The 23,336-nt window shown below is 41.8% G+C and overlaps 1 protein-coding gene across 1 annotated transcript in view; it reads right to left on the reverse strand.

The window, feature by feature from the left end:
• Positions 1–23,336, reverse strand: part of EDEM3 (ER degradation enhancing alpha-mannosidase like protein 3) — a gene marked incomplete at both ends in the record, with an annotated part of 28,359 nt that overhangs the window by 3,699 nt on the left and 1,324 nt on the right. Inside the window, 15 exons of the mRNA XM_084266371.1 lie at positions 395–548; positions 1,290–1,444; positions 4,561–4,726; positions 5,206–5,330; positions 5,839–5,922; positions 7,335–7,418; positions 8,534–8,659; positions 9,983–10,080; positions 10,676–10,781; positions 11,601–11,735; positions 12,505–12,658; positions 14,046–14,158; positions 15,779–15,818; positions 17,652–17,752; positions 22,524–22,569. Coding sequence (XP_084122497.1) covers positions 395–548; positions 1,290–1,444; positions 4,561–4,726; positions 5,206–5,330; positions 5,839–5,922; positions 7,335–7,418; positions 8,534–8,659; positions 9,983–10,080; positions 10,676–10,781; positions 11,601–11,735; positions 12,505–12,658; positions 14,046–14,158; positions 15,779–15,818; positions 17,652–17,752; positions 22,524–22,569 — 1,687 coding nt within the window. The remainder of the gene's footprint in view (positions 1–394; positions 549–1,289; positions 1,445–4,560; positions 4,727–5,205; positions 5,331–5,838; positions 5,923–7,334; positions 7,419–8,533; positions 8,660–9,982; positions 10,081–10,675; positions 10,782–11,600; positions 11,736–12,504; positions 12,659–14,045; positions 14,159–15,778; positions 15,819–17,651; positions 17,753–22,523; positions 22,570–23,336) is intronic.

Here is a 23,336-nt window from a genome sequence, read left to right on the forward strand (position 1 = left end):
AGCAAAGAAACAATAAACAGTTTCTTCTTAGATGTGTGAGAAACTTTGGGGGGGGGGGAAATTACAATTTAAGTTGTGCTTGCTTAGACCACTGTTGCAGAGCTCTGAAAACAGAGGGGGGATGTTCACTGGTACTCAGTCCTAAACAAATGGGAGCTAGTGATTTCAGATGAGATGTTGTTAGCTGCATCACTTTGACATGATTAACCTCTGTATCATTTAATGGAAAATTAGTTTAAAGCATGGCTGAGGCAAAATATTAACAAGCACCAGTCTGCTGTTGTGTATCCCACTCCTGGGCCTCCTTCTACTGTTTGAACCTCAGAAGTGTCAAATATTGTTGCCAGTGGGATTTTTCTGAAAGTTTTCCAACAAAAGTAGTGTCAGGTCTTACTTGCACTGCATGCTGCACTAACTGCACTCTTCCATCTTTCAAGTGAATTAAACTGACTCCCATCTTCTTCAGTATCTCCAAGTGTTCAGGATTACTGGCCATGAAATCTCTGGCTCTCAATGGTGGTTTTGGTCCACTTCCCAAATTCTCTTCTCTGCCAAAAGATTTGAGAGATCAAAACTTTTAAAAAAAGGAAAATATTATTCTTAAAACATAACTCTCTTGTTATTCCTCCCACCACAAGACTCTTTGGAGTAATGCTGAGTGTTGTCAAGCTTCACTAGAGTGCAACACCTCTACCAAAGTATCTTTTTTTAAAAGCTGTTGGTATTATCAATAATTCTGTGGTGCAAAAAAGCACAGGCAATGTTGATTAGCTCTCATTTCTAAATTACCTGTATTATTGTAAGACTGATTTAAACCCTGTTTCCCTCATACTGTTGCTACTTGGTTTTACTCATGAAGTATCATCAGAGAAGTGTTTAGAAGGACAAGCTTCCTCAGACCGTCCAAAACGCTTCAGAACAGGTGAAGTCACACGTTTGGTCACTGCAGAGGAGAGCTGCAGAACTGTTTGAGGTGACAGAAGCTAATTTTACATCTCTAAGAGATGTATTTCCTGTAATACCCGGGCTACAGTTCCCACTTGCAGCGTGAGGCTCATTCATCTCTTTTCACGTTGAAAGACTTGCTAATTCCTGCTGGAAGTGAACTATGTCTGGTTGATGATGCCAGAGAAAACAACTGATTGTTCCTGTAAAGAGGCTATCTGTTCTACAAGGATACAAGCTCAAGCAGAGCAAGCTCCAGTACACCTCGTGTTTCTCCATCCATGCATAACAGACCTTATTCCACTCACTCCTAGCTAACAAAAGACAGACAATATTCATCTTACGCTCTGGAAATGCCCCTAGGGCAGCTCTTATCCACCACATTTTTCAAAGGTTCCCGAATACTCTGAGCAAACATCGGGTCGTTTGGGAAAAGAATCTGGGTGTTTGGACAGGTCCAGTCAAAATTGCTGTCATCCAGCTCTGTGTATTCCGTAGTCTAAAAATGAAAGATACAGATCACCCATTAAAAGTGCAGGTTTTGTTTCTATAAATAGCAAATCAACAAGCAGACCTACCCTTAAGTAATCCATGCACTCAGGACACGGAGCAGCTGAATGTACTAAATGTCCTACAGCCACAGATTCCAGGAATGAAGAACACATCACTCCTCTGCACTGCACATTGTAATAACAAAAAGGGAACCTGTGTGCTACAACCCCTTCTGAGGGATACATAAATACACCACCAGTTCTGGTTTGTAGTTACCAAACTTGTATCCACAGTTTCTAGATGTTTGGGGTTTGTTTTTTTAGCAGGGACAGCTAATCCTCTACTGGCAAATGGTACTTCCCAAGACTACCCGTGTCATAGCTATGTGCTGGACTAAGGGAAGTAGTTACTACTTCATTTGATACAGCATTTATGGGGAGTGGGCTGGCTGCAGGCCATAGGCTGTTCTCTGTATAACTAAAAACATCTCATCTTTTCATACTACCAAAGGATTCCCCTCCTTGGGGGCCAGAGAGGCTTGGAAGTCTGAATGGCCAAGGGTGAATCTCAGTAGAATTCAACCTGTGTTTCCAGAAAAGATGACAGAGTTAACAACTCGCTCATATCACTGGTTTGTAACATGTAAAACCCCACAGAACATGTAAGGTGACTTGGAGCCATATTTAGCCTGTCCTTTGTTTCAGAAATAACCCGTTGAATTTTCTCACCTGTGAAAATTAATGTGGTATTTATCTACTTGCAAAAAAAAAAAAAAGCCCGTTTGCCACATATTAGCTAATTTAAAAATCACGTAGTTATAGAATCACAGAATGCTTTGGGTTACAAGGGACCTCGAAGATCATATAGTTCCAACCCCGCCTGCCATGGGCAGGGACAGCCTCACTAGTTCAGATCACCCAAAGCCCAATCTTAAAGGCCCATTTAAAGGCTCCCTAAAAAAAAAGGCCTGAAAGGCTATTAGTTTATTGGAATAAGCACTTCAAAAGACATTTTTCACACTAAGACCATGACCCATAGTAGTCACACAAGTCATACAAGCACTGTGGCAAGCATCAGCATAGTAAGATAAAACCTTTCCTGTTTATGAGGATAAATACAAACAGGATGCTGAGCTGCTACTGCCAACTCTCTCACAGACATTTCAGCTTAATAGCACTCTGTATTAACAACAATTTACATATTCCTCTTTTCTTATTAATTTTTCCCATCAGATACATTCCACAAAGGAGTAACACTCATCGTCGTGTCCCTTTAGCCTTTCTTACTTTATAGAATCACAGGGTTGGAAAAGACCTTTAAGATAATGGAGTCCAACTGTTCCCATCCGGTGCTAACCCATATCCCTTAGCACCTCATCTACCCATCTGTTAAACACACCCTGGGGTGGGGACTCAGCCTGTGCCAGTGCCCCATAACCCTTTTGGGGAAGAACTTCTCCCTCACATCTGATCTGACCCTGCCCTGGTGCAGCTTGAGCCAATTCCCCCTCATCCTGTCCCCTGGCTGAAGAGACCATCGCCCACCTCTCTACACCCTCCTGTCAGGTCAGTGTAGGTGGTGATAAGGTCTCCCCTCAGCCTCCTCTTCTCCAGACTGAACACCCTCAGGTCCCTCAGCTGCTCCTCGGAAGGTTTGCTCTCCAGCCCCTTCCCCAGCCTGGTTGCCCGTCTTTGGACTCGCTCCAGGACCTCAATGTCCTTCTTGTAAGTGAGGGGCCCAGAACTGGACCCAGCACTCGAGGTGCGGCCTCACCACTGCAGAGTCCAGGGGCACAATCACCTCCTTGTATTACACACGTTAATAGCTTTGATTTAAAGAGCTTGAACCCCATTTGAACAATTTACTCTGTCCTTTTTATTGGCCTTTTATTAACATTTGCTGTTCTCAATAGAACTGCGTGTGGTAGGCCAGCACTTCACACTGTATCAGCTGTGGGAATCCTATCTGTCTCTGTCAAAAGTTCTCGTGTCAGGCCAAAAGTTATAGAAAATGCTCCTTCAGACCCTTGAGAGAACTTCTTGCATACTTTAAAAAGCACAGTCTCCATTTTGAAAACTCATAGCCAAAAGCTAAGTGCTCAGGGAAGAACATTCAGAGAGGGTGCAGGGGCTTCACTAACAGGGAACACAAAAAACTAACCCCCCATTAGATGTATAACCACTGCCAGACACGAAGAGCAAGGAATCAAATGTATTTTGCTGCCCAAGGCTAGAGTTTATTGTACAATAAAGTGCTTGCTACTCAATTTTAAGATTTCTCCAGGACACAGGGCATGACACACAACACGAGCATCTTCCTCCAATTCAGGCGTTATTGTAAAACACTTTGTAAAGAGTAAAAATAAAGGCACAGGAACATAAGGGAACTCACATCCCTGATACCCTAGTCACCTCCCTAGTCATTCTCTCACGCATTTCTTTTGCTTGCCGGTAGCATTATTGCTTTAGACATTAATTATGTCACTTTGAGCACAAAAGCCAACCAGCCAAACAAAGATGAGGTGAGTTTTTATGATGCTTTGCAGCACTGCTGTATTCCTACCAGTTATTTCCAAAGGTTAAGTAATTTATAAGCCCATAAATGTTCTCACATTGACACAATAGATGCCCATTACCTGGAATAAAACAATAAAATATACCAAAAGTTATCCAGCTGTATCTTGTCAAACTGACTTTGCAGCAGTCTCAAAAAAGGCCTTTCAGGCTTGGGTGGCAAACTAAGCAACAAAAACTCGGGCAGGTTACCGCAAATGTTTTAGAAAAAACAGAAAATAAAGATAAAAATATCAGTGTCTTACTTTCAAATTTATAGACATAGGGAGTGACTTTCTTTTTAAATATTGCTATTATTCCACAGCTTTTTTACCCCCCCTCCCAAGATTCACTGGTACAGAATCCAGACATGGAAACGTTACTCACACTCATATGACTGTCACTGTTAATATGATGAAATCATTCTTGTTAAACAAAAGGTTAAAACTGGTGTACTTCTTCAAACGAGGATATTTTCCTGATATTTTTTTCCTTCTGTTTCCTCTCACAGAATAAAAGAAGCTGCTTTGAAACACCACTACAGCTGATTGAGACGTGAGCTGCTACTTACCGTGTTTTTTTTAGAGACGGTTTGGTTTGTAGTGGAAAGCCAAAGTGGTAATAGATGAGCTTCTGTAGTGAAGATATAATCTTCAATGTCAAAAATCATGTCTTCCTTATCAGCAAACAGCAGATAAAGATATTTAAACATCTCAGCCAGAAAGAAAGAGTCCATTCTATGGAAAAAGATGGATGTCCTTTAGGAAGTTCCCTTTTCCCTAAAGCATCAGTATAACAAACACTCGTACAGCTCCATCTCTGAAGGCCTCATTACTGTTACTGCTGAACGTAACTCCATTAGCATTCCTTCCACTTGGAAGTAACGATGTTTGGAGGGAAATGATTCAGCATCTTCAGTACAAAACAGCATTACAGAACAAACAAATAAACCCCTTTACAAACGTCTAGGCCTGAAGCACATGTTGTCTGAGAGTTAATTCACCTACTGTTCTGAGGCAAATGCAACATTATTAAGCTAAAATTATTTTTATGTTACAAACCATGTAACTATTGAAATAGTTTACAAATGGGTAATTTAAGATGTGGTTATCAAACTGAAGACCGCTGGCTACTTAAAAGTTAATTAATTCAATTATACAAACAGGGTAACTGGATTTTTTTTCCTATAATTAGAAATAATTGCAAAAACTTTTACCTGTCTTCATGGCTTCCTGTGCGAACATCCTTCATTGCAGCAAACCCACAAGGTACTCTTGCATACTTGTTCAGGTTTTCAATGAGTGTTTTTCCTACTTCTAGGTAGTAAGGGTCCCCAGTAGCCTATGAAAGAGAAACAAACCCCAAAGATACAGACTTACAGCTTTCATTTGTTTCTTGGCCACTCACAAAGCCTCATCTATTAGCAGTGCTGAACAGTCACCGGAGAGACTGCTGAGATGCTACGGTGGTACATTTAGAGACTGCAGATATGCACACTGAAGTGCTTACAGACATGCAAGGTATTAAGGCACCACGCTCTCCTCGGCAAGGTACAAGTGGCTTTTGCTCTTAGTCTCCAAGATCTGTTTAAGTGGGATCAGCAGCAACTAAATATCTGTAAAACTAAGGGCCTTTCTCACTTAATTTTCTAAATCCAGGCATATAAAACAAAATTTCCAGAAGGATTTTTTGATAACCAATACTTCCATCTGCTTTATATACAGAACTTGCGCCAGTAGATGAAATAAGCTGGAGATACACTACTCATTCTACATCAAAATAAAACAGCGACAAAGTTCTAGGTGCTAGACAAAGAGACCAAAAGCCAGATGAATGAAAGCGCTCTCACCTTATACAAGAAGTAAGTGCTTTCAGCAAACTCGGGCCTCAAGGGGTGCTGAGCCCAGTGAACTCTGAAGTCTGTTGTGAATGCCTGAGGAAGGAGACAGGAAAATATAAATGTGAGAATGAAAGAGAAACACAGGTTTATTTTGAACCTGGTGTCCACTCTATTACAACACCTAAAGTATGCAACAGTGGAGGACTGAAGGCCCAGCATCAGTCTCAGGAGGCGACAAGAATCTCTGTCCAGAGGCTAAAACCTAAACCAGTACCCTCACCCACGTAGTAGGAGGAAGATTTAAGCTTGTGTTAGTGCAGGAGCCTGGACACCACGCAGCCTCTTGACAAGCGTCCAGCAAGGGGAGTTGTGGCGTGAGGTGCCAGGTGAGAACTGCAGCACGCAGCCGCTGCCACAATCCAACCGGCGCAGTCTGGTGAAGGGCTGCTGCACGGGGACCACCCAGCTTTGACAAACACCATCACTTCAGACTGACAGATTGTAAGTGGTTGTTTCTAACAGAAGAAATACCACGGGCTGCAGGTCAGTTCTGTAAAAATTTGTTAGCCTGTGTATTCGCTCTTAGCGCGCACTGGCTAAAGCCACATCCCTGATGGCTTGTGTTCACTGCTAGTTCACAGTAGGGTTTGAATTCCTGGCTAAAGGAGATGGCATATTGGCTTAAATACAGCTAACTGAGCTATCCAAGTTTCCTTCCTAAGTACAAAGCACCAACAAAACAACCCAAAACATCAAGAAGAGCCAAACCATGCCATTTTAAAAGCACTCAAAAACAATCATTCCTGTGCTTTGAGTCCCAGTTGCCACATTAGAGGAATGCAATGTTAATTAGAACATTCTCTAACAGAAATAAGCTTCCACTGAAGGAAAGTCAAAATTGCAAATGGAGTCAGATGCCTCCTCTCACATTCTGGGTCATCACAGAATTAAGACACATACTTCAGCAGGTAAGCAAGCTTTTCTGCAGAGAATTAACTTGCTCCAAGATTGCACTTGCAATACCTACAGATAATTAAGCACTCCTGCTTTCAAGGACATTATACAAAATCTCAGAACATTTTCTAAAGGCAATTCAGTCTTTCGCTCCCCCCTCCCTGGGTTCATAAAGAACACTGATCTTTAGCATTAATGCTATTACATTACAAAGCAGCTACTACTACGTGTGCCTATACGGATTTTGCATACTGAAATGAGTCAAGGTCAATTTTGAAAGGCTGAAATATAAAGCCAAAGCAATTATTAATAGCAGAAGCTTCCTATTACTGTGTTAATGAAGTAAAAACATTACAGCATAAATGAAGGAAAAACATTTCATATCTGAAACACAGTTGTCATATATACAGAGCTGTAAATCATGTAGGAATGCTGCTGAGCCTTTGGTTTTAACAACACATATACCTATGATTTTTTTTTCAAATAGGTATCTGACACTGCTTGAATGGAGATAAAAATCAGTTTATACAGTGAAAAAATTACCGCCTTACCTCTGGAAGAAAGTTATGCTTTTTTATAACCTGATACAGCATCTCATGAGTTTCAATAGCAGGTCTAATATCGCCCTTCAACACCTAAAATTCAATAATAAAATTAACACTAATTCACTGAGCAGAGGAATATCATTCAAAGTTAGAGACATTCACTACAGCTCCAGCAGATCCATATTGTAAATATTATCCCCATCAGTGTAAGCCATAGATAACAGAGAATCACAGGATTGTAGGTGTTGCAAGGGGCCTCCAGAGCTCATTGGGTCCAACCCACTGCCAAAGCAGGGTCCCTAGGACAGGTCACACAGGTTGGTGTCCAGCAGAAGAGGAGACTCCACACCCCCTGGGCAGCCTGTCCCAGGGCTCCCTCACCAGGAAGAAGTTCTTCCCATATTGGTGCAGAACTCCCTGTGCTCCAACTTGAGGCCATCACCCCTTGTCCTGTCCCCACAGACACTGAGAAGAGGCTGGCCATTTCTCCCTGTGTCCCACAACTTCATATATTGATAAACACTGATCAGATCCCCTCTCAGGCTTCTTTTCCCCTGGCTGAACGGTCCCAGGTCACTCAGCCTTTCCTTATAGGGGAGATGCTCCAGGCCTTTAATCACGTTCAGAAGCCCTCCGCTGGACTCTCACCAGCAGATCCCTGGCTTTTTTAATACCAGGGAGCCCAGAACTGGACACAACACTCCAGGTGGGGCCTGACCAGGGCAGAGTAGATAGAGGGGGAGGATCACCTCCTTTGACCTGCTGGCCACAAGATATTCCACAGGAGCTTTTTAAGCAAAACCAGCGAGCTCATTTAGACTACTGTCTATGGAGAAAAAGAACCTCAGTCATTTACAAAGAACCATGGTAACAATGTGATTTAGTTTGCATTAAAGGTGTAAACGGCACACGAGCTCGGAAGCCTGTCACTGGGCTACTCAAAAGGCAGCTCCATCTGAGCGTTTTCATGACTGGGCAATGAAAGCCCAGTGAAGCAAATCATACGGACAGGCTTTGCCGCTCAGCATGGCCAGAAATGCACGTCACCCTGCCCCATAGCACAGAGGTGAGGGGAGGAGTACAGACACCCTCATTCAACATTTCTAAAAATCAAATTACTAAACTTGACTCGTCAATTATATATCTGGTCTATTTAATTGTTTACAGGTTAGTAAAATCCCCTGCATGTGGGTTTTGAACCTTACCTGCAATCCAGGGAAGAAGGCTAGCAAAGAATCCATCCAGGTCCTAGCATTTAGCATTGGTTTGTGAATATGGACATCAAGAAGAAGAGGTGGTTGGCTAATATATCTCATTATGGCATCATAGTGCTGACAAACAAACACGAGAAACATCATGAGTTTACACTGTCAATACATTTTCCAGACCAGACAGATCACGAGGGTGCTGGATTTCAATGGAAGAGCCAGTACTATGCTCCCAATTGTTTCTACATTTGACAACGCACAGTAGTTTCTGGTTTTATGAACTTGGAGGACAGTAAGTTCTGCAGAGCTCAGTGGTGTTACACATGCAAGACACACCACATTTTCCACAGAATAATACACAGAAGTATATTCAGCAGCCATATGACAATCAAGGCACGTTTGTTTTGGCTGAACCTTTAAGCATATGCCAAAGCTCTACTTGCTTTCTCTGATCAAGAGGATTCTAAAGCAAATATGTCTCCAGAGAAGAAGGGAAGAAGGAGGGATAGAAACCAACAAAACAGCTGGGCTTGATCACAGAATCACAAGGTTGGAAAAGACCTTTAAGATCATCAAGTCCAACTGTTCCTGTCCTGTGCTAAACCATATCCCTGAGCACCTCATCTACCCTGATGTTCTGATATCTCAGAACTTTAATAACCATTACCTCACTTCTCAACTTGCTGACTGCCAATCCTACGCTCCCCAAGATAACTGCCTTCCCTGTATCCTGAAGCATGGAGGGTAAAGTCACAAGCACATGAGCAGAACTGACAGGAAACAGTTAATAGATAATGGTGGCTGCAGGTCAGGAACATGAAATTGAGGTGCTGCAACAGGCTTTAAGCTACTGAGCTACTCCAGTTTTAATATTATGATAGAAAAGCCACACTATATGATATAAAAAAAACATTTTATGGTAGAAAATGGTTTTATTGGTTATTGTTATTTTCAAAAAGAAAGGATAAAGATGCTGACAAAGCTGCTTAGTGATCTTATGAATTTAGCAATCCAAAATGTCTGCTGGGCCTTTGGATCTGCTGTGCAATGCAAGATCCAAAGTTTCAATTCCAGACCTTTTTTGTTGCTCCAGGATAGAAAGAAATTGCACCCTGGCTTGTAACAATCAGCCCTTACGTTGTTTTACAGGAACAGCAGCAGCATTACATTCTCTAATCTTAAAATACAGCTTCTGCTGTACTGGAAACACAAATAAGTTCCAGAAGATTCTGATTTTCACTGAATGGGCTTAAAATAGCTGCCCAGGTGATGGCTCGCTCCAAATAAGCAAAAACACATCAAAGCTGGCACTAGATAGAGCAGAAGTCACAGAAATTCTCCTGAAGATCTCTTCATCAGCTTCTCAGGCTAACAGCTGACTGACAACACAATTAGTCTTAAATTTGTCTTAAAGAAAGCACAAACCTGAGCAAGGTGTTAACTTACCGTGTTAAATCTTTCCAGGAAACTGTCATCTCCCAGCAAGACATAGGCTTTTAATAAATATTCATAATATGAATCTATTCCTGCTCCGACTCCACTATCTGGAAGCAGCGGAAAATGAAAAGCTGGTTTTACTTTAAGTAGCTAGAGGGATATTTTCACATGGTTTCATTTTGATTTTAAAGGCTCTTTCAGTAAAAGAAAAAGCCTCCTATCACTAGAATTAAGGCACAGATGGATGCAGAGACACAATGCTCTATGACTACGCTAAAGGCTTTGCAGTATCAGAGCACATAATGACAGGAACAGACACACACTGAAGCCAGTTGTTTCACTTTTCACTTATGAAAATATTTTTACTGGCTGCCACACACAGCCACAGTCCTATTTATATTTTTCCTACGTATTTATAGTAGAAACTCTGAAAATTTATCCTAAGGCATTCCCCTCTCAGAATCAAAGTGAGTCAGAGAACGCTTTCTTTGCCATGAATAAAACTAGTTTCTCTACCAAAACACCCCTTCAGAGCAAAGCCGGTTTCTCCAGCCCTGAAATTAAGTCATCCTCTTGCCTATCCCATGAACATTTTTAAATCACCTAGATAAATTCGCTGTGGGGATAAGGGAGTGTGTTGAGGTTTTTTTTCTTGCCCCAAACCACTTGTGGTGATGGGTTCTGAGTCAGAATACCACACACCTTTGCGGACCCAGTCTCCAGTATGGATATTAATAGTAACTCCCACTAAATTGCTGCTGCGCTGTCTCTTTTCCCAAATAAAATCAAGCGCTTTCCGTGCGTATTCCTGCAACAACAACAACAGCAAATGCTCGTTAGAGAAAATTACAGAGAAACAGAGATACTAAAGACTGTTATTCTGTTGTCTGTTGAAATTAAGATGCTGTGAAGTACTGTTTCGTAGATGTTTTGTGTCCAACAATTATAAAACTCAGCACTGCATTGCATACACTAAATTGTAGGTTGTTCAGTCCACATTTTTTATAATTAGTGATTTTGTGGCTGATTTGAAAGAGTGGTGCTTGTCTACTCGACTGTTTGCCAATAGACTGTATGGTCTTAAGGCAAGCCAAGTGTCTCACCCAAATTTCCTACTCTAAAATTGCAGATACAGACAGACTAGTGTAACCAAATTTTAAAGAAAGTCAAGAAATGTAATTGCTGGAGACCCAAAGCCACCAGGTCTTTTCAGACATCTTTCCAGACAAGGCTGAGCAGCAGCCCCTTTTCATGAACATCCAAGTTATATACATTCTTTATATACACAAGTAGTAACTTGATGGTTACAACTTCCCAACAAAAACAGCTCTAAATGACTACAGACGTGCATGGGCTTTTAATGTGACAAGTTTTACCAAAGCACTCAATGTGGGGCCAGCTAGGCTTCCACCTGCTTTGATGAAACTAAGTGAAACAACAGGCCCAAACTGAAAGACTTCAAAACCTCTAATTTGAAAAAGAGTGTCCTTTTTTTTTTGGGGGGGGGGGGGGGGGGGGGGGGGCGGGGGGAGAGAAGGGGACAGGGGGAAGGAATCAAAAGAAATACTGCTTTCTTACTACAAAATACACCCAACCCCAAAAAAATAAGATATCATGGAAAGCAAACCTCAAATATAGATGTTCCTGTGAATCTGCTTAAAGCTGCAAACTCAAGGATCAAAGTACCTGCACAAGCTGTGCAGGTATCAGTTTCTGTTCCTGTTCGTGCTTCTGGATGTCTTACACCAAATTTTAAATTAACCTAGAGAAAAGCAGAGATTACCATCTTAATTTTTATTAGTGGAAAGACTTCACACTCCCTGGCTCTAGACACTACCTGCTAGATGGACCCGCTTTTGTTGCAGGCACACCATAGCTTCCTGCATGCTGGAGAGGCCCCTCGCAGCAGAACACTCTCAAATCCAAAACATTTTGAATTAGACATTTTCATTAGATCAATGCTGATTTACTGAGCCTAGATTTTTTTGTTCACGGGACAGTTTCCAATCAAAACCACATCTCACAACGAATGGTACACAGGGGAAGTAGTTTCCTGTCATTCAAATAGTATGTACTGTGCTTTGTTTAGATTGGATTAAATTGTTTGCATTAAGTGAATGTTTTTAGATTACAGCTACTTTTGCCCTCTTAAAAGCGTGGATGCAAACCATGAAGGTTCACTGGTTGTGTGCTAAATTCACAACCATTTGCAAGTTGCTCTTTCACTGTCTCAGAGAGATGTACCGAAACCAAAATTACTCTCCTCACCTAACTGGTGGTGCCTGTAGTAGCAGGGAGCAAGAAATCATTAGAGAATGATTAAATAAGATTTCTGCAGTTGCTATATACCCACAGCAATATATAAGAGACTTTTCAGAGGTGGAAATGTAAGGATTCAAAGAGATTAAAACTGTAGCGTGCATTATAATGACCAACTTAATAAATAGACAAGTGATTTCAAATAAAACCCAAAACAACAAAAATTTTGCTGGCAGAAGTAATTCTGAATTTGGAGAAGCCAGAGTACTTACTCTTGGATAAGGGAGACCGCTCGTGGTGTTAAAAGCAGGTAAAAGCTTGTAGCCTAGCTCCTTTGCCATGTGCAGCAGTTCACCATTGTACCACTGCATGTATTCACCTTTATCTTTCAGCATAATTGCCACCGAATGCCCACCCAGGAGACCTCTAAAGACAAGAAGTTATCCACAGCTCAATAGGTGCAGTCATCTGAACAGCAGGGCAAACATTTCTACAAGTTAGAAGACTAGGTACACAGCTGTGCTATGTTCACATGGCCCTAATTTTGAGAAACGCTGAGCAAATGCAGCTCCCAGTTAAAATCAAGGTTAGCTGCCAAGATTTTGAAAGCAATCCTTACTGATTAGGACTCAGTCCCAAACTGTAGAGGAATCATCAGTATCGTTAGTCAAGAACAATGACCAACATCTTTAAAACTTCATATAATAGGCTAAAACTGGCCTGTGTTGCTGTGGTGGTTCAGCCCCAATCAGCCACACTCAAACTGTCCCAGAGCCGCACATGAGCACCCCTTCCCAACCAGCCCCTTCTACAGGGGAGTGATGTCAGGTGGTGTGGAAACAGTCCCAGGCAACTCAGCTCACCTGTGCTGGCTGCTTGGGGAAGTTACCTCTGGCCTGGCCAGAACTGGGACTTTATCCACCCCTTTTTCCACACCATCAACATCTATCGTAGCTTTTAACACAATCGGGTCAGATGTACCATTATCCCAACACTTTGTGCCCCACACTGGGTACCAAAAAGCACTGTGGTGGTTCAGCCCCAAGCAGTGGCTGAGCACCACACGCTGCTTGCTCACTCCTGGAGGAGGAACAGAGCCCTGATGGATTGGAATAAGGACAGTTTGTTGATAAAATAACCGTGAAAGGAGAACAGTAACAGCCTGTGACAGATTGCACTCACACCTGGTGACAACACAGAGTATGTGGTGGTAACACAGAGCACTGCACTGACAGGACAAGACAACAACACTGAGCACTGCACTGACACCCCGGCCACACTCAGTTGTCCCAGCACTGGGCAGGAGCACCCCTTCCCAACCAGCCCCTTTATGGGGCAGTGATGTCAGGTGGTGTGGAAACAGCCCAGCGCAATTCGGCTCACCTGTGCTGGCTGCTTGGGGAGGTGAACTCTGGCCTGGCTGGGACTAGGACAGTTGGGCAGAAAGTTGGAGGTCCCTTCCACCCTGAAATAATCTATTACCCCAACTACTGAGACATTCTATCTGTTAAATTTGATACTGGACAGGGTAATATGCAGAACCATTTCCATTAAGAGAAAACACTGGACCCTCAGCATGCACAATTTATTTTAATCAAACAAAGCTACACCCACAGCAGTTATCTGGGGGACAACTTGATTCAGTACTGCTGTATCAGTTCCTGCCTAGCATTGTGAAACCTTCCTTAGGGCAGGTGCTGAGCTATGCTGACTGCCAATGGCACAAGTGTTTGCAATGAGGTGCAATACCACAGGAACTATGCCCTGAGGACCCCACATTTTTAAGAGTTTTGAAAACATAACAGTTACTCACCCAAGGACTCTTATGTTGGTTTCAAAGACAGATACAACTATGTCGTTATCTAAATTAACATCCTTTATTACTTTCTTTACAGCCTCTTCAAACTCTTTGGTTTTATTTAACACCTGGAAAACAAAGAAACCAGGTGTTTAGGTTCCAACATAGTCACACTCACGTGAGGAAGAACAAGTGTAATGAATTAAAGAAATCAAAGACATTTAACCTGCCTTAGACTGAGATACTCTGCAGGGGCACACTGACACAGTGCAAACAGACATTAATATTATTGCTTCCTTATGAGAGATATGAAAGAGACTAAAAGCTGCACACAAAGAATAAAGTCACTGAGAATGTACCTAACTATTACCCAGAGATTGATTTGTTCCTTCCCCTGCTCGGGGGCTGTGCTAGTGGAGCAGGCAAAGACTGGCCTGCTCCAGCCTCCCATGTCAGTGGGTTCTGAAATCAGGAGCCACATCCTAAGTTTTGTGAATCATCCTAGCTGTCTTCTTCCTCCCAAGAGTTTTCTCCTTGTGTCTGAAGAATAGCTCAGGCATTTCCTACAGATTTTCTTTCACACTGACTTTCTTTTGGTTCAATCGATCTTTAAGAATCTTTGTGACTTATCCAATTTGTAATTGCAAGTGCCTTCAAACTCCACAAGGGCTAATCCTCCTCTAAGACAAGAAAACAATAAACAAACCACAAGAATCCATCTGAGTGTCTGGGAGAAAGACTGGGAGCTCCAGACTCCACAGTTTCAACCACTGTGGTCGTGATACGAATGAGCCAAGGGTCGTCTCCCAGCACATCACATTTCTGTCAGAGGAAGCTTTGTGTGACTCATGCACCAAATCAGGGCAGTCAGGGTTTTCAAAGCTTTTTAGATTTGTTTACCTGGAGACCTGGTTTAGATTGGATATTAGAAAAAAAATTTTTACTGAAAGAGTTGTCAGGGCCTGGAACAGGCTGCCCAGGGAAGTGGTTGAGTCACCTTCCCTGGATGTGTTTAAAAAAAGGGTAGGTGAGGTACTTAGGGATATGGTTCAGCATAGGATGGGAATGGTTGGACTTGATGATCTTCAAAGGTCTCTTCCAACCTTGTGATTCTGTGACTCAGACGGGAAGAAATTCCTGATTTCCAAACTGTATTTTATGATGGCAAAAGACGTTAAGGGAATGAAATCCAACCCAAACCATTCTAGGATTCTATAAAATCTTACAAAAAGTAGTTTATTAATGACTTGAGCCTATTAAGAGATGGAATGTAAGTTTGGTAACATTTCCTGGCAACCATTGTCCAGGTTATGAGTCTTTAACATATATTTAAGTGCACACAAATACATCCCTGAAACGTGTAGATGCACTTCAAATCCATAAATAATTCAGCAGGTAGTAAGAGTCGTTCACCCATAAGTGAGTGTGTTGGTTTACACTACAATGGGAAGCAAACTCATGTATCCTTTTTAAGTTGGAGCCCAATAAAAACAAGATAAAGCATCAATGAAAGGTGAAGGGACTGTTCTAGTGCTCTTTTTGCAATGAACTTCAACCACCACCAGCACAACACTTGGGAAGTTCTTACAAGCAACAGCCACATCGAACAGGTGGCTAGAGATGAAAGGCAAAGAAAGATGAGTATCTTTTTATATAGGAATTCATGAAATAGAAATATAAAAATAAGTCTGCACATCAGAAGACTTCTTTAGTTTGTTTATCAAAGTTTATCAACAGATCAAACTTACCACAAGAGTGTCCAAGGTATCAATTAAGGTCAGTGAAAACCTACAAAACAAAATTTAAAACATATTTACTATAGATCTGTACATGTGGAAATAAGACACATTTTAATAGTAGCCAATGCTATTAAAAATTAAATTCTCACAGACGACTAGCCACTCAAAAATTAATTGTACACATTAAGTTTAATATCAAAACACCCTACTAAGTTTCTTCCCTTTGTTAGCAAGCTGACAGAAACAAGAAGATTCCTTTACTTACTGCAAAGCTTTTGAACCTCTAAGCAAATTAAATTTTTATTTCTAGTCTCCGATCAAACCCACTGAGAAACCCCGTAGAACGTTAAGTCTTGTTCCAGCCTCTATATAAAGATCTAATGGCTTTCTGTGAGAGCTGTTCTACAGAGGTAGGAGATTAACTAGGACCTATGCACAAGTGCATAACAAATACACAAGTTTTTCCATACAAAAGGTGGGGGGCACGGGATGATAAATTGCACAGCTATAGGGAAGGCTGTGCCCTCCAGGGAAACAAAACTGACCTAGCTGTCTCACCCTGTCATTTCCTGATTGCAAAGGCTGGCACAGAACAGGACTGATGAGCCAACTGACAAGGATTATATAAGATATCTGATAAATATTATTATAGGTGTTCATTAGGAATAGAAAAAAGCACGTATACACAAACACAATAGACCATTCAATGCATTTAAGGGGCTGAAAGTGTTTTTATTCAAATGATAGTATGCTACTATGTAGAAAAAGGTGATTAAAAAGAATCACTGAATTGTAAGGGTTGGAAGGGACCTCAAGAGATCGAGTCCAACCCTCATGACCAGGATTAAAAATACATTTTCTCAAAACCTCATTCTCAGCAGTCATTTACCTTTCAATACCTCCAAGCAGCAGGTTTATATAGGAATTTCTAGGCTAAGGGACTTTTGTACATAACAAAATATAACCAAAATAACAGGTGCAACATCACAGAGTGAATTACAAGTAGTATTTAAGACAAGGACTTCAGCTTTGATTCACACTATTCTGCCTAGGGATGCTAAGCAGCGATACCAATAAAAATCCCATCAGCTATTTGTTATTAAGGTTTTGCTCTATAAACATGAGCTGCACACACACAGACAACGTTCCCTGTGGGGAAAAAAAGTCGATTACAAACACATCCAGAGTAATTCAACTTTGTCTTTGATGGTTCAATTTAACACGGAGAAAAACAGTCCTTAAATTTGCATTCTGTTGGCCAAAGGATCAGTGCTTTGTATTATTATCTCAAAAAGAAAAATATGAAGAATTTCCATGTCTGAAATAACGTTTCATACTTTGGCAAAGGCCCCAGGCTACCACACACATGATCATCACTTGACTAATTGTGCTTTCAGAGAGCTTTCTGAAAAAAAAAAAAGGCATTTCAGATATCACTTCAGGCCAGCATAATGGCTAACAGTTGACTGTTTGTGCAGCTGATATTTAACCTTAATAACCTCTATTTAGCAGTCAAATTTACTAATACCATGAACACCAGTTCACATTTGGAAGGCTTTCTTAAGGAAGAAAAAACCCAAAGCTATATTTGGCTCTCCTTCACAGGTCAAGTCTCTTTTTCTGATAAAGGTACAATTTTGCATCAGTTAAAAGTAAGTATTTCTGCCTTCATGATTTACAGCTGCATTTCCAACAGCTTCTCCCCAGCCTCCATAGGAGAATTGATGAGAGAAATTCTGGATTTGTCTACGCCCACAGAATCTTTTTCAACAAATTTTAAGTTTGGGGACATGTCAACTAAATAAACAAGTTTTATGGGCTGCAAATTGTACTTAAGATTCCTAGATGTTTACACGAGACAACAGTAATTTCAAACACTAACTTTCCCAGGGCATCATCCACATCCCCTCGACTTGGCTCCTGACCCCGTACTCGTCCACGACACGTTAAAGGCATGAGTTCATCTGCTGGATATGCATGTTCCTGCAGGGAAACAAAACAAGGGAGTAAGTTGTAACTGTTAGAGCCGCTTCAGCAAACCCTCAGAGCCCGTTAAAAGGAAGCCCAACTACAGTTGACTTCAGGAAAAACTGCATGTCAGTCAGAATCTTTGAGGTGGGAAGGTAGTACCTTGCAGTGGGACCTCCAGATGTCCCCTTGCCTGAGCCCTCTGCTCAAGCAGGGCCTCCTACACTCAGTTGCCCAATATCGTGTCTGGACAACTTCTGAGTATCTCTGAGGAAAGAGACTCCACAACCTCACTGGGAAACCTGTGTCAGCGCTGTGTCACCCTCACACTAAAGAAGTGTTTCTTGACATTGAGGGAACCTCCCATCTTTCAGTTTGTGCCCACTGCCTCTGGTCCTGTCACAGCTCCATCTTCTTTACAATGTTCTTTCAGGTATGTATACACACTGATAAGATGCCCCTGAGCCTTCTATTTTCCAGGCTGAACTACCCCAGCTCTCAGCTGCAGTCATCTTTTGGCCCACTGTGGGCTCTGTCCAGTATTGCCTGTGTCTCTCTTGCACTGATGTGGCCAGAACTGGTCACAGCCTCCCCAGTGCCAAGTAGAGGGGAAGAAGGATCATCTCCCTCAATGTGCTGGCAACATTTTGCCAAGTGCAGCCATTAGCTGCCATTGCCACAAGTGCACGTTGCTGGCTGGTGGTCAACTCAAGTGTCCACCGGGACCCCCAGGTCCTTTTCTGCAAAGCTGCTTTCCAGCTGGGTGCCTGGAAAAAGATTACACTGTGAACAGAGCAATAGGACCCCCTTCCCTCTCACCTCCCAAAGTCTAGAACTACTAATGGCACGTCCAAAAAACCCCCACCAACTAACCCATAGAGTTGATTGCATGTTTTCTGCAACAAGGCAGGTATAACATAAACTATAATGTTCCCTTGGCAGAAGTTATCACCTCAAAAATGAGTTTAAGACCTGAAGCTAACACAGGAGTTATCAAGTAGCTGGTATTTCATGCAGAGATTTGTGGGAATCATTTCCAAATGAATGTGGCACAATCAGTGACAGACACGAGAACTCACCTAGAATGTAAAACAATAAACTAGTAAATCACTATACAAAGTGCAATGGAAAGGCAAGCTCAGTGGGTAAATGCCTGTTCCTGTTCCTCTCAGTCAGTGCAAGTTTTGTAGGTTTAACCCAACGCCAAGATGGGGTATCAAATGAGAGACAAGTTTGAAATTCATCACTGTGCAATCACACAGAATCACCAGGTTGGAAAAGACCTTTAAGATCACCAAGTCCAACCGTTCCTGTCCTGTGCTAAAACATATCCCTGAGCACCTCATCTACCCATCTGCTAAACACACCCAGGGGTGGGGACTCAACCTCCTCCCTGGGCATCCTGTTCCAGTGCCCCATAACCCTTTTGGGGAAGAACTTTTCCCTCACATCTGATCTGACCCTGCCCTGGCACAGCTTGAGCCCATTCTCCCTCGTCCTATCACCTGTCCCCTGGCTGAAGAGACCATCGCCCACCTCTCTACACCCTCCTGTCAGGTCAGTGTAGGCAGTGATAAGGTCTCCCCTCAGCCTCCTCTTCTCCAGGCTGAACACCCCCAGCACCCCCAGCTCCCTCAGCCGCTCCTCGGAAGGTTTGCTCTCCAGCCCCTTCCCCAGCCTGGCTGCCCTTCTATGGACACAATCCAGGACCTCAATGTCCAGAACTGGGCTCCTCACCATAAAAAGGACAAGGAATAGGAAAGCTTTGCTGAAAACTTTTCAGGATGACTACTGTCATAAAGAAGGATGAATCTTAAACATCAGGGAACTGGCTGCTGTCCTGTGCTCTCCAATTCTACTTCTCATGGAAAACTAACATGGAGCAGGATGAAAAAAGTTCAATTACTTCACTGAAGCTACAAGTAAACACATTGAACGTCTTTCCAAATATACAGCAGAAAGATTAATCTATATTCAAATATGAAATAGAGAGGAAAAGGAACATTCTTCTATAAATAAACAGCTTTTACAGCAACTTATTTTGAAACTGATGGTTTGTTTCCCTGTCTACCACATTCCCAAGTATTTTGGTCTTTGCACAACTCTTTGTTGTTCTCAAGTTCAAGTACAAAAGCCAGAATCTAGATCACTTTAATACAGCTCAGATGCTTCTGAACCTCTGTGCAAAGTGTTCAGAAAAACAGATTAAAGTAGCACACAACAAAAGCAGTGTCAAAGCTCAGATCTCTGGCTTAAATTATGGAGGGGGAAAAAAGGTGACAAAAATTCTGGAGAAAAATAGATTTGAAGTATTACAAAATCATAAGGAACTAGAAGGATTCTGAAGAAAGAAAAGTTCACTTATTGTCTATCTATGGCAGGAACAGCGTAGGAGTATTTATTGGGTCAAGCAATTTCCCAACTTGTAACTTCTCCCGTTTCAAGTAACCTCAGAGAGAGGTAGCAAGAGCCATTAGATACAGAACATGGCACAAATGTTACAGTAAACATGCTTCTGGAAAATATGATACAAACGGAGCTCACCAAACTCTCCAGAATACTACACATTCTGCCCAAACATTTCCTAAGGTCAGAACTTTAAATTCAGGGCAGCAGAGTATTTGAATAAAAAGAGACATGGTGCTACTAGTGCTGTAAACCAGGAGTACCTACTGGCTTCCAGTGATTGACATTTTCACATATTCTTTCTGACAGTGAAGGAAAAACCATCCTGATTATCACAAATATTGTCAAAGGAGTGGAAAAAAAATATATATATATCTCCAGCTTTTTATTCCAAGCTCCTATTAACAACTGAAAAAAACCCAAAAAAGGCAAGGGAGTTTCCCCCTCCCTCACATGCAAAACTGAATTTTCAGTCTTCTAGCTACACAGGTCTAACAAGCACATTAATAGAAACAGAAAATCAAACCCTTTCAGCTGGCTGTTTCAAAAGCGGCTGCAAAACTACTTAATTCTCTTGCTGTCAGAATCAAGCCTGATAGCCTAATCTTTTCTTCAACAAACAAGTCATATTTCTCTGTTTGTTTAGTGTTCAGGCATACGTGGCAAGTAAATATCCGTCTGGCTTCAAAGTTTCCAGGATAGCTGAAGTCATTCTTCTCTTTCATCTAGAATTTTCTTGCTTCAGACATAGCAAGACACCTACCAGTTTATCACAGGAGGAGCAGTAGGACCATAGATCCTAACAGCACATAGAAGGGAGCATACAAACAGGAGGGGAATCAACTTTTTTAAAGGGTAGACAATGGCAGGACAAGGGGAATGGATTAAAACTAAAGGAAGGAATGTTTAAATTGGATATTAGGGGGAAGTTTTTTTTACAGAGAGAGTGGTGAGGTGCTGGAACAGGCTGCCCAGAATGGTGGTGGATGCCCTGTCCCTGGAAGTGTTCAAAGCCAGGTTGGCTGGGGCCCTGGGCAGCCCTGTGTAGATCCAGGCCTGAGGTTGGTGTCCCTGCCTGTGGCAGGGAGGTTGGAGCTCTATGATCCTTGGGGTCCCTTCCAACCCAGAACAGTCTATGATTCTATGATAACATTTTACCCAATTTTGGCCAATACATAACAGATTTTACTACAGAATGCCATGAGAAACCTGAGGAAAGTGTTTTTCATGGAGCCAGGTCCCATTATCCCCAAAAAGCCTGATGTTTGTTAATCTATTACAGTGTGAAAAGCAAGAGGCACTGTTAAGAAGGAAAACCGCACCCTCTTTGAGCTCTTCTATACTGTACTTCTGTAACTCCCCCATCCCACATAAACCTGTCACTCACAAGCTTTTATTAAAGTGTTAAACCATAATCCAGAAACTGGGACATGAAGCAAGATACTACTGTCAAGAGATGGCAGTTTGTCCAGCAGGAACTGGCGCAACTGAAGAGAGGGGTTTCTGCAACAGCCACAGAGAACGGGCAACAAGGTTGTTAACACAGACTCGTTGAGAACACATCAATTATCCCATCCACATTTAGGTTCTCCTCAGGAGTGTATTCTTTATAGCATATTTGAAAGCAATCTTTGCTCAAGGAAAGTCAGTGTACTCTACGTAGTTCTTAACCGTATCTAAACTAAGCGATCGTATTTCGAGGTTGGTTCGAGTGCAGAATGGCTCCCGCATCCAGAACCTGAAGAAACCTGCATGGAAAGTCACAAGTCACAGCAAAAGGAACCACAGTGAACGTGGCTCACTGCTGTGTGACAGCCACCAACTCGGAAGGGGCTACAGTGACACCAGACCCCCTTTTTGTTCCACAGTATTTGCTTGGATAAGAGCTACCAAGCTGAATCTGACATACCTTGCTACAGGATAGGAATTGTACAATATGTTTTTTTCCTATAAAATAATTAAGGTCAATCTGGATTCTCCAGGATCTGATGACTACAGACAGCTCTTCCTGAGCTTCGTTTTCCTAGTATTTTTAGGAGTTTGGAATATCAAACCAAACAGTTTACTAGAGATGGAAAATGTTTGTAGTTTGATGCAAGATAAACTGATTTGAGAAAGATCAGGCACAGACTGAACAGTTACTGCTAGTGATTTCCAGCTACTGTTCTGAAAACCATCACAGCCCTTGTGACGCTGATCTTCCTGAAAGTAACATTTGTTCATTGCTTTTTAAAGGCTATACAGGTGCTATTTATTTTAGCTTTGGTTTTGTCCCCACCGCCTGCTGTTCCTCTAGAACGTCATGTACCATAGGCTGCTTTCTCTCTCAGGTCAGCAATAATAATGCCAAAAATATTTAACAAACAGGTATTTTACTTACCATATAGTTGCTGTATGCGTGATCAAACATTTCTAGCACTTGGTTTCTAAAAAAGAAAAGAAGAAAGAGCATTAGTGGTCTGCCTCACAAGGGCCTTTAGCACTATCTTAGACAGCAAGATGTATCACACATTGACTTTGGAGCATGAGTTACAGATCAGATACAGTTACTACACAGGTAAATACAATGCAGCATAATATTTTTTCCTAATTCAGCTACTTTTGTTCACTGCAGAAAGTCTTTCTTCACCTAATGTGAAAGTAAGTATTTGGGAATCTCTCTCCTGTGCTTCCCCTTAAATAGCTGTAGATGTCACCAACACATTAAAGCTAGAGATGGAACACATTCCCAGCTCAGCAAAAAAAAAACCCAAAAAACCCAGAAAATGGAATTATGTTCTGCTTGCAATCACCAATACTAAAGCTGACACAGCATTAATTCCTGTCCACGATTCAGAAAAGGACAGTAAGTTACGAGGTACACTTCTTCCTTGCATTAGAAGCCCTGGCAAATACTGAAGAAACCTTTACTTTACACATCTGAAAAGCAGTCAAGGTGCAAACCACTGCTATATAACACGGCAGCGGCTTGCAAGCATTCCTAACTGTTTTGCTGAGGAGCCCTGCAAGGCAAAAGAGCATGCTAATTTCTGAGCTACCATCAACATAACTCACAATGTCTCCTGATAAGACTGAACATGAAAGAGATGAGAACACAATTATATTCTAAAGATCTGCTTCAGTTCAATGACTTGGAAATTTAAGTAGTTTTAACTCATCAAAAGACCAGAGCATGATGCTTTTTCCAGGTACT

Source organism: Gallinula chloropus (assembly GCF_964237585.1).
Source record: "Gallinula chloropus genome assembly, chromosome: 6".
Lineage (NCBI taxonomy): Eukaryota > Metazoa > Chordata > Aves > Gruiformes > Rallidae > Gallinula > Gallinula chloropus.